We start from the raw sequence: 12,312 nt of genomic DNA on the forward strand, positions 1-12,312 counted from the left end.
GTTTAAACATGTCATTGGCATCTCCATATTATGCACACTGCAGACATGGCTGCAACAGTTGATTTGAGACTGATCTTCTGGTGCTTCCATTTTTGAACTATATTCAAGATTATGTAGTATGTAATAACTGTGCTTTGTTTTACTGGACTGTGTTCAAGGACCATGCCAATAAGATCAAAATAGGGTGAGCAAAGTGCAGAAAACACCCCAGTAATGTGAGCTTCATAGCACAAAAACACAGCGCTGGCTCACTGATCTTCATGAAGTAACTATGCTCGTGCAGTTCTGGCAGATCAGAGCTGGCCTGTGTAGTCTGGAACAATGAGTTGAGTGTGTTGAGGTGGGGGTCGTGTTGGGGGTGTTGATTGAATTCCAGCACTTTCTCATGAGCAACAGAGCTGTGTGCCTGCTGTGGAGCTTCCTGATATTTAGTGCTGGCTCAAGAGGACATTTCCAAAGGTTGGAGTTATTCCAACTAGTTTACAAAATCAACTTTCCAGTCCTAACTTTTGGTACTTTTTACTAACTTGATTGATGTTGAAGTGGTCAAAAATCATGCATTGTTTAACTTCCAGAACAGTCAATTGTACAATCTATACTGGTCGTAATCACAAGGGGGAGGACGTTTGAATAAAGATTAAAAAAAAAATCTCGGTAGATGTGGATGGATGAATTTGGGACGGCACCCAAGAGAGCACAGCTCTGAAATTGAGTCCAAAAATAAAGTCAGGGCTGTGCAAGCCCCGTGTGGAAACATGATATTTTACACGAGCACCTTCTAAGACCGCTGGCACTGAGAGAAGGCCACATTTAGAGCATTAGTCTGACACTGTCAGTGATATCTCAGCCTCCTTCACCCTCTAAGCTAAAAACCAGTGGGTGAGGACATAGTGAGGGCTAGAGACATCAGGGCGAGGTGAAGGAATTAGAAGTACAATGTCTGTTAAAAGATTTTTTAAAAATTGTACATTTGTATTTTTCATATGCTATACTTTTTTAAAGATGTGTTTTGTATATACAAGTGTGGTTCATTATTGTGGGGTTCATTGTGAGAAATTATGAGGTTTGTGTTTTTTCTTCAACCAGTGAGCCAATAAAGTCTTTTTTTCTACAGCATCATACTAAAATAAAATACAGCCTTGTTGGTTCAGATCTATCAAAATGCACAATGATTGGAATCTGTGAATATAAATGACTTTGCAGTACGTAAGTAACCAGGAATACTGACAAGCAAGCAACTACTACTGCCTGTGATACTACAACTACTACTGTCTGAATGTACAAACATACGGGCATGTATCTCATTTAAAATGAACATGCTTCTAAAAGGAAATATGCGTGAAGTCAATTTTGTCAAGTAAAAAGTCCACAAAGAGATTTTAACTTTATTTTATTAAATTCATTCATTTTGCTTCTTAGTGGAATACAGACATCCAAGTTCACTGAAAGCTACCAATGATCTGCATTTGATTAAAATATTTTCGCTCGCATATATGCATAAGAATGTTTAAATAACTTGATCAATAATTTAGAACCGAGAATGGTGAAGTTGCATTTTGCACTACCTTGACATTAATAATATAAAATTAATCACTTTGCCTGGAGAACCCATCACTACCCAAAAACAGAGGTGAACTTCTAAAGTTTTCTCATGTTTCAGTACTAGCATTACTTACATATGGAAGATCTTTAAACTGCCTTATACAGAAGCATCTCTGCATTATTCTCTTACAAAAGTGGACATCTTACAAAACAGCATTCTTTTTTTTCTTTTTTTTTTTTTTTACAAACAGTAGTAGCAACTCCGCTTCCCCTGGTCTGACTAAAAGACACAAGCAAACACTCCCTGATTGATTCAAATTGACATTCCTCATGCACGCTCACTAGAAACAACTCTTCAGAAGTATCAGCAGAAAATGGACAGATCAGCCATCGGTAAGAGCCCCTCAGGCTGCCAGTGGCAGAGAGGAGTAAGCCTGCTGGGTGAAAATATGATATGGAAGACCACTTTGAGCAGCCACGCTCATCCCATTCCCGTATCAATCAGCCTGGGTCAGGGGTTTCCTGGGTCACAGGCAGACACACTGATGTTCGGAGAGAGGGCCGGTCTGCTGTCTGTCCATACAAGAGCGTTGCCTGGGAATACCCCCCCCCACTGTTACAGTCTTCAGCCCCGCCCTGCACCGCTACGGTCAGACAGGGAAGGAGTGCGTGTGGTGGGAGGAGGAAATATAAGAATTAGGTGGAGAGGGGGTACTCTGTCTGTACACACAACAAGGACAGTAAGAGGGCACCAGGAATAGGAGAGCAGCACAAGGCAGAGATCCATACAGAGCATGTGTGTAAGTGACAGGCGAGAGAGAGAGAGACGACACGGGCGCAGGGAGTAGGTGTGTGGCAGTGTGGGGGCAGGCCAGGCAGGTGAGAGAGGAGGCGAGGCTGTGAGGGCGGAGCTGTAGCGGTCTGTGCAACTTCACATGGCTTTGACTTTGATCTGCTTCATCTTCATCTGCTTCTTCTCCATCTTCTTCTGCTCCCGACGCTGAGCAGCCTCCTAACGTAGACACAGACAGCGAGTCAGGGTTAACCCACATGTATACCTCAATGTGGACATCTGTGTTTTTATTTAAGTAATACAAACTCAAATGAGATGTGTGTGATATATATACTAATCGAATGCATTACTGCGAGGGAGAGAGATGATAGGGGGATAGAGAGAAACAGAGATGTAGTTAGCTGTGCAAGCTTATTTTATTCAAGTATATGGCAATTTGAAGAAACTAGAGTAAAAGTAGAGGCTGCTGAAAACTGACCTCCAGACGGCGCTGTCTCTCAGGGTCCTCCTCATTCATGATCCTCTCCTTCTCAGCCCGTTTCTTCTCTTCGCGCCGCGTCTGTGCGGCCTCCTGACGCTGGGCGTGCGTCAGCTTCAGGAAGTTCTCTTCCACGCGGGCCCGGTTCTTATCAGCCTTCTGCTTCCCCTGTAACCCAGTGCATATAGCCAGACAGGGGAAAGGGTCCATGACAGAAAAAGTCATGTACAAGCCAGGCACACAGAGAGCAGAGGCATCAACAGTAGCACATTCAGTACGAGAGATAGCCAGAAGCGTTGAGTAAGAGCTGGAGAACTAATCTTGTGACAAGTTCAAATACTGCAATGGTCCACAGGAAAATGTACCACAACCTGAGTGGCATGATAAAATATACAAATGTATTAAGGGTAACATGTAAAATTATTTTATATATATATATACATATATATATATATATATATATATATATATATATATATATATATATATATAGACAAATAGAGTGACCATTTTAACTATGGTTCATTGTATCACAGGCAGAGAGAACAGAGAACTGGAGGGGCACAGCCACAGTCTGAAAGACACAGACTCAGGCACTCAGGTGTGCATGCAGGGCCTTGCGGGCCGGGATGCGGCTCACTCACCTCCCTGTTGAGCCGAAACTTCTTGACCTTGTCAATGCTGTAGATAACCATGTTCATGAGAGGCAGCAGTGCGTCCATGTCTTTGGGGGATGTGTTGCCCATCCCAGGCACTGTTGACACACACACAGGCTGAGTGACCCTTTCATGACAATCCACACACACAAACACAAATACACCCTTTCCCTCTTACCCTCTTTACTTTATAAAAATGTAACATCTGTCCTGATAATACTTTATCATTTGGACTCTAATAGGGGTCTTCATGTCAACGGAACATAAACATTTTATTGAGTTCATTTGTGCGTTTTTAGTGTAAGTTAAGGAATCAAATCCACATTGATCTATGCAGGATCTATGCAGAGGTCAGCTCTTACCATTAAATGTAAACAAAAGTGTCTTTTTCGTCTCCGGCAGCTTTAAGGGCTGACCCTCCCTGAAACAAAGACAGTGAGAGTCCACGTCATCAACAGCAGTCCATGAATAACACACAGAGACTGGGGGAGGAACACAGAGCAACGACGGGCGAGACTCACTCACTCTTGCATAAGTTTTGGACCAGAGAATTGGTCCGAGAAATGGATGGACTCGATTTTCTCGGCATGATTGGTAAGGAAATGAACCATCTGAAACAGAGGAACACAGGCCCACAGAGGTGAGAGGCTGAGCAGTGCAGCAACGGCTCCGCAGTCATCCGTCAGCCGCTGAGGCTTATTGCTGCTTGCACAGATCAACAGCGGCACATTGCCTATGAAAAGCATATTCTCCACTTATTTCTGCCACCATTTTCATCAAACCCTTTCACCCATGCAGGCTTGACACAGGAAAAAAGTGGAAAAACCGAAAGACGTGTCGAGTCTGACACATGAACATGTTTTAAATAACCTGAACGGTATCACTATGTGTACTGCCCTACTGTGAATAGTGTAACTTCTGCCCATCTACCCTTACCTTGCTGTCCATCACTCCATCCGTCACCTCCCCCATCTCCGATAGGATGGCCAGGTAATCTGGCAGCCCATACTTTGCTCCCGATTTAGGCTTGTCACTGCAGAACTCGCTCTGTAGATATTACACATAAACAAGTAGCCAACATCATAAAGACACTCTTCTTAAACCTCTCTTCTGCTTTCATTGCTTATGCATAACAGTGTGTCCTTTCCTTTAAATTGTCCCCAACTGATAATCACACCCGTAAGATCTACAAATTATCTCACAGTGAAATCTATCTTGCTGTACTGCTCATTGCTTTAGCCAATGAGGATCAAAGCTTGACCATTGTGTGGTTTCACAACAGCCAACAAATGGGCTTAACTGCATCTGACAAAGCTGAAAGGTTTACTAAACATGTGAGAAGCCTCTTTTAGCCATCAAACAGGGCACCAAAAGACTACAAATGTAATTCACTTGTAATCACATATTTCTAATTACACAACCATATTCATTCTGAACTGCTGTGAGTTTATGAATGTGGGACAGCACAGAAATTATTTGACAGCTGTGACAGACCGTATCAGCAACATTACCCAAAATGGTATCACTTTTTTCTGCAGATTGCTAACTGAGAACCCCATTTAATCTGCTACCCCTGATCTGACAAACACCTTGACCCCTCCATTTGCCTCACCAAGTCCTGCATCTCCTTCTGCAGTCGTGCCATGGCCTTCTTGGTGCCAACCGCAAACACAAATGTATCCATGTCCTCGTCATTCAGGGTCACTTTGATTTGCTGCAGGCAGGGAGAGGAGGATGGAAGACTAAGAATGTTTGATTAGGGGAATAGCTGGGTACACTCTAGCCAGCGTATACAGGCTGTTGCACAAAAACAGACGAGTGGATAACCACAGAAAACAGGGTGCGTACACACCACTTGATCGCAGATGGGCCTCATCATCCTGGCGAGCACATTGAGCAGGTCCTGCCTCTTCAGAAACTAAAACACAGGAGAACACACAAAGTCAGCCGCGTGACGGACCCACTCATCACTGGCTCCCACATCTCCCTTTCTGTTGAAGAAAAATATTAATGGCACCATTATGAGTCACCACATGGCACCACATACTGCATGGTGTTGGTTACCCATGATGGTCACAGTTACATCTGAAGTGTCATTACTTCTATTCGTTTGTGTGAGTGTGACTGGGTCTATGTGCCTGAGGCGGGAGTCGCTATCAGCTGAAAAGGCTGGCTGCTGAACGGCAAGATCAGTGCAAGTAACAGCAGGGCAAACGGAACAAGGAGGCGAGTGCAGAAAGAGATGGAAGACCAAGAGAGGGGGAGGGACACTGCCCAACATACACTGCTAACATGTGACTACACGTCGATGGGAGCGGTGGGGGGCGGGGCACATGTGGATGGGAGGAAGAGCAACAGCACCTTGAGCTGAATAAGCATGCCCTCACAGCACACGCGGCCGGAGCACCACAGGTTGTAGATGTGTTCATTCTCCTGGTTCAGCTTCCCCGTGCTCACCGCGTCCTTACTGGTGCCATCGTCCCCTGGGGAGAAAGACTGTCACTGAAGGTGCAGAGACCGCGCTCACCCCAGAACAAGAGATATACTGTACAATGAGGATGCAGAGGTCCTGTCGCAGCCTGGTCTCTCTGTTACCTTCAGCCATTGCTATTACAACAATTTAAAAAGGCTGTAAAAAGGCTGAAAATAGCACACAGATCATGTGCAAGAGAGCATGCCTTCACTGAGCCTCTGGAAGCTCCAGAGGTGACCAAGACCTGTCCCTCTACCCTTCAGCGCCCATCTTACCCACAAGGGCGAAGTTGCTCTCCAGCAGTTCTCGGTGAGAGTTAAACCAGGCCTGGGCAAGCCGGTTGTTCTTGTTTTTGCCAATGATGTAGTTCATGATGTATGCCAACAGTCCTGTCACCATGAGGATCTCCATGTAGTAACTCTCCCAGCTGTTCTGCAGGTGGGAGGGAACCTGGGGAGCGATATCAAGACACAGCGCATGAGGCCAGCACAATTTTCACTGGTATAGAGTATGATATATGAGGCGCAGGCATGACTGAAGTGACTGTTTCCACTGCAGGACATGGTGTGGTGTCACTGTGGCATACAAACGCAAAGCGCTTCACATTGCCCTCCCTAGATTGCAATGTCTTGAATGTATGATTGTGAAATTGAAACAATGGGATTCAAGCAGAGCAAAATGAAACAACTTGAAAGGAAACAAATCAGTCAGGGTGGGGCACTTCAATTGATCTGTTTTAAAAACAGGGCGCTACACAAAAAGGCTGCCACTTCTCTGAACAAACCCACACACAAATACATCACTAAACAAGCACATAAGGGGTAGGAGCCTCTCCAGGCTGCTCATGAGTGCGGGAGGTGCTTACTGTCAGGATGTTAATTGGGTCTTTGAAGGACGGGCTGGATTTCTCAAACCCCTCAAACTCCTCCGCGTCATACTTGTTGTACAAGTCTTCATCCTACAAGGACGGGCAAGGAAGAAAAGCAAAAGTCACTGGGGTGCAGTCTTTCAGATTGCCAGCTACTGCAGCAGGTCTTTGTTCAATTCAGGTGGTGTATGCTGATACCAGCACACACTGCACAAATTTTGGTGTCTGTGCCTGATAGCACAACATCCTGATGAGTACCTGATGACATGATTATATGCCTGCATCTATCCCAGTTAGAGTGCTAGTAGCCTGTGTCTGGTGACTGGGTCAATGTGTAACAGTTGTCCTGTCCACTCACGGGAGTCTCAGAGTCCTCAAAGTCATCCTGCCCATCTTCCAGCTCCACAGTGGCCTCATCCTCGTCGTCCTGGTCGGTAGCAGTGGGGGCTACCCGAGGAGGAGCGACGGTCTCTGTCTCAGGTGTCACATCCTCACTCACATCCTCAAACTCTGCAAAGTCATTATCATCAAACTCTGCCAGCTCCTCCCCATCGTCAAAATCATCGTACCTCCCCCAGGAGACGGGCAGCGCAAGCAGCAGCACCAGCACAGAGAGGAAGAGTATATTTCGCATGGCCGAATCTGGGATGGACAAGAGGCAGCATTAGGCAGTGTAGAAAGAAGGAGACACGAGCTGTCTAAATGAAAAGAAACTGAAAAACTGGAAAATGAAGCACAAAACTCTACACACAATGGGGCATCACAGTAAAATGGAAGATGAATTAAGTCTTGTCACTATTATTTTCAATGCCATAAACCATTTGTGTGGCTACAATTTACACATAAATCAAAGACTGTTCCTGGGATTAAGATTACTGGCATTAGACAGTGATATTGGCTATCAAAGACATGTAACAGCTAATTCACTCTCTCCTTCTTAGGCACCAGCAAGATATCTTTACAATATTTGCTCACGTATTGTTATTTATTGTTATTTAAAACTACTGTATCGTCTGTTGTACAAAGCTGTTAAAAATGCATACTTACTCTGGACAAACCTGATTCGGGTTTATTAATATGTCAATCAGTACACACTAGTAGAAGACAAACGGTTTAAAAAATACTAAAAAGGGCTGTTCACATCCAAAATGATACGCGGTGGCTACTTCACGTAAGATATCAGCCCGCAATAACCCCCTGTACTTCGCAAAGGTTAAAGGCTTGTGCGCATGCGGAAAGGGAAACCCGTGCAGACAAGAACCTCGCGTCCAAACTGGTTTGCTGGTGTGTGTCGCCTCTCATGCTTTGTTCGCTAGCAAGCTGGAGGCTTGATTCTCCGTCCGCATTACGGAGCAACTTTCTACTGTTTACTAAAAACAAAACTGCCTATTTATTTATGTTTCATCAACAATCGGTCAAAAACAAATAACAGCCAGCCGCATGCCTGTCAGGATCGCTGCCTAGCTAGTTAGCTGGCTAGCTAATGTTTGGATATAAACTAGCTAACTAGGTAACGTAGCTGAATTAACACTTATTTATAGACACTACCGGTATATCAGAGCTGGCTGTCTAGCTGTACAGTTACAAAATTAGCTACCGTGCTGAACTAACGATCTTAATAATAAAAATGTTAGTCATGTTACTGAGCAAAGTGATCACTAGCTAACGTTAGCTACTATGAACTGGCAGCAATTCAGTACTTTACTGGTTTGCCAGCGAGAACAAGATTTCGAAAAGGGAAGTTCAACAACATTAGCAGACGGTTTGAAACAATAACATTTCGTTTTACATATAAATTTACCAGTATACTACACAGCTACATTGCTATGATAGCACATAAATTCCGTGTGCCACACTTAACGGCTAGCTAAATTAACGTCACCGCGACAAAGTAGCTAGTGCCTGATAGCTATCATTAACCTTAGCAACCTGTGTTCACTTAATTTACAGACTGCTGATCTGCCCTAGTCTTTATACACTATAAAATCTCCGTGTCGCGTGTTATACTATAATTACCTTTACGTGTTACTTGTGGTCTTCTGTTGGCTCAGTCGTCTTGCTACTGCTCTCACAAGGTGACAACCACCTAACGTTAGCTTCTGCTAACGTTGAATATAGCTAGCTAATGCTGTCGCTCGTTCAGGACGCAGAATCCAGTCTCCTAGAGCTTGCCAGCTATGGCGCTTGTGTGCGTAAAGCACATCCGACGTCATTCGTCTTTAACTAAATATTCATGACGTTCTATTTTCAAAATTTCATGCAGTTTGGGAGCAACGTTGCGTATTTAAATTCTTAGTGATTCCAATCTCAGTGAAAGAAACGCAACTAACATCATTTGCACACAGTGCAACTCTTGAAAAACTTCACACTGTCACTCATCATTCTTTCAAAGAAATTAGTTTTAAAAGTCAAATCTAGGTAATATAAAGATCCATATCCAGACGAAAGAGGGAAATTGGCTGACTTATTTAAAGAACTGTGTTTTAAACCATTGAGATCGTGCGAGTCTCCATTTACCAGGTCTCTGGACTACAAATGGTTCTCTGCATGACCTTCATGACATGATAGCTTCATGACAGCTCTTCAAAGCAGTGAGCTAACCAAGATGATAACAAAATACTGCAGACAAGCTGAATAAATAACAGGAGCTTACTGTTATCTGTTAATTGTACACTATTTAATAATTAATTTCCTTCTTTTTCTGCCATGTCCTCCATGCTAATCAGATATTCTATTTAGCCTAAACACTAGATTAGGCTGTTTCATAATTACTAAATTATTTGTTGGTCATTCTTACACAGAACAACCTTCAAGGCCATAGGCAAGATATATAGTGCACGTTGTGCTGCAAGAGCAAGGGCACAGACAGTAGGTGATTTGTTAATCTTTAACAGGGGGGGTGGCAGATGCACATGCAGCACTCTCTCTGCTACTAACTAGGGGATGGAGAGGGGGGATGGCAGGTTAACAAGGGGGATGCATTTTGGTCATTTTGCTGACAAGGGGGATAGCATCCCCCCTCAAATTGCCAACTGGGCACAGATATGAAACAGCAAGCAACACATCAGTAATAAATGTTCAAGTGAAAAAAAACAGTGTTAAGCATACAAGCAAGTACAATCCAAACATATACATAGCACATACAATGTTCACAATATAAAACCTTTCCTTATTACACTGGGTTGGCAGGTACGGCATACTATCCCATACTTGTACAAGGGTTTCCTACAGAAATAACCACAATGCCCATATGTTTCAGTTCATCACAAACAGTATCTGTGGTATCTACAGTAACTGCCTTTTTAATCAAACAGAGCTTGGATACAATTTCTTACAGCCACACAATACATTCACATGGACCGTTTTCACTTTTTTCTTGTCGTCTTGTTTTCATTTTCTGTCTTAAATTTCTTGCAGCATTAGATAATCCAAAATAGTTATCATTAATTTTCAGGCTATAAGATGAAAACATAATCATTTCAAGTGACAGATCTAATTTTGCAAGTGTTTTCCCTGACATACACCAGATAAGTATTTAGTATGTGTGAGTAGCTTGCATTTTTGCATGCTGACAGCATTTTTTGTGTTGATAGCATATGGAGTACCTAACAAAGAATGATAAGTGACACCAGTGACGCCACCACTAGGGGGATAATGATGAAAAGAGGCAATTCTAGGATCTGTGGCCTTGGCTTGTAGAAATAAACAGATGACCTCTGTTTGACGAGTCCAGATCTTGTGCTGGTGTGCAGGGTCTGAAGATGGTAGGTAGGAAGATATTTTACCTTTTAGCAACTGGCAGATAATTGCCAGGGTCAAGGAGAACAGAGCGACAAGTAGAGGTGAGATATGGGAATTTTGGGGGATGCTGAGCACCTGTCTGGCAGCTGCATTCTGAATGAGCTTGAGTGCTCTGATGACACTGCCACTGAGTCCATCTAGCAGTGATGAAGTAGTCCAAACAGAGCAATAACTGTTCCTGGAAAGCAGCTGGGCTGAGTGGGTGGTGGGGGGTTATTGGTTATTCTTCTATTGTTGAGGAAGAATCTGTGAGACATGGTTACTGTTTTCTGCGAGTGAGAGCACGTAATTTAGGTTGACACCAAGATTCCTGGCAGAGTGGGAGAAGCCTATTGTGGCCTGCCATCCAGGATTATGAAGTTGTCTTAGAGAAAACAGTAATTAGTTGGTAGGTATACCTATATGAGGTCTGTCTCAAAAATCCTGAGCTTCAATTAACCACTTATCATCCTGGCAGAGATCTCCATGACACCTGATAGCTAAGGATACCTGTGTGTCCAGTGGGAAAATGAGAGACAGAGAAAAATTTTATTGACAATCATACTAGAAGATTATTGAATTGCTCTGTAGCTGTATCAGTTGTTGTCATTTTTGTGCACTCTTATTTTATGCTTCAGTTTTTACCAAAAAAAGACTTGTTCTTTCTGTTCATGTTTCCACACCCTTTTTTGCTCCTTCACATACCTATATTACACCACGTTTATACGTTTTCCTTAGCTGATCATGTTATATGATTATTGCGAGGGGTTTACCGTGTTCTTTTCTTTCTACATGCCAGCAATGAATTCAAGCAAAGGGGTTTAAAGGCAATGACCTTATTTCGACCTTATTTCAGTTCATTTTAATTTATTTGCATTCGGGAGGGACATGACTTCCCTCCCATTACATTTTGAATTAAAAGGGTAATGAGCAGCACCCCTGTTAATCTAATAGGTCAATTAAAGGTGCCATGTGTGCATAGTTCTTTGTCCAGAACTGAACCATCGCCCTCCATTGGAGGTGTTAACAGTTAATAACTTTACAAGAATATTAATATTGGTTAATATTGGTTGGCAGTCAGTTTTCACCAAATGGAATATTTAATCAATTGTCTATACCAGACAAAGTCCAGAAATATATTCTAAGGCTATAAATTGATTTATTCATAATCTTTTCCCTCAATGCTCTTTTTGACTGGAAGACACTGAAATATCACACTTGCTCCACACAATAAATCTACTCCTTCCAAAACTTTTTGGAAGATATTTCCATTATAGGGATTCGACATATTTATGTAATGCCTCTATATAATTATTTCCCTGTATTTAAATATAGATAAAACAACTATTGATGATTCCTTAAACATCCTGTGTTTACTGGCCAGATTGTACATTCATAAAGCGAGTAATTTCAGTGTATTATATACATTACGCATACTTACACCGTATGTTTGTTTTTGTGAAGTTATCTTATCATGCCATTGCAACACTTTGCGTCCATGGCCTGACATAGTTCACAACCGAATAATTCTGAGACACTGCATTTTGCGCTTCTTTCTTATTTACCTTTGTCTGCAATAAAAAAAAATAAAACAAGTTCCGTTTCCGTTGCGAGATTTGTCTTTGAACCCACCCTTGGGATATTAATGTGAAAATTAACCAATAACAACACAATCTATAAAAATATTCCGCCCAAATATGTTGATTGACATATATTTTGTCC

The 12,312-nt window shown here is 42.7% G+C and overlaps 1 protein-coding gene across 2 annotated transcripts; it reads right to left on the reverse strand.

The window, feature by feature from the left end:
* Positions 1–1,808: 1,808 nt before the first annotated feature.
* LOC118782083 (coiled-coil domain-containing protein 47) lies at positions 1,809–8,991 on the reverse strand. 2 transcript variants are annotated; one of them, XM_036535335.1, is made up of 13 exons: positions 8,827–8,991; positions 7,169–7,452; positions 6,808–6,900; positions 6,218–6,392; positions 5,831–5,952; positions 5,322–5,387; positions 5,082–5,183; positions 4,406–4,516; positions 3,995–4,080; positions 3,832–3,890; positions 3,458–3,567; positions 2,814–2,981; positions 2,474–2,554 (listed from the first exon to the last, which is right to left on the reverse strand). In XM_036535335.1, exons 2-13 carry the CDS (start codon positions 7,442–7,444, stop codon positions 2,474–2,476), a joined length of 1,449 nt encoding a protein of 482 aa, XP_036391228.1. In that variant the 5' UTR covers positions 7,445–7,452; positions 8,827–8,991. The 2 variants fall into 2 exon arrangements, with proteins under 2 accessions (XP_036391236.1, XP_036391228.1); XM_036535343.1 differs by lacking the exon at positions 8,827–8,991 and having other exon boundaries at positions 1,809–2,554; positions 7,169–7,444.
* Positions 8,992–12,312: the final 3,321 nt, after the last annotated feature.

Source organism: Megalops cyprinoides, chromosome 1, assembly GCF_013368585.1.
Source record: "Megalops cyprinoides isolate fMegCyp1 chromosome 1, fMegCyp1.pri, whole genome shotgun sequence".
NCBI classification, from domain to species: domain Eukaryota; kingdom Metazoa; phylum Chordata; class Actinopteri; order Elopiformes; family Megalopidae; genus Megalops; species Megalops cyprinoides.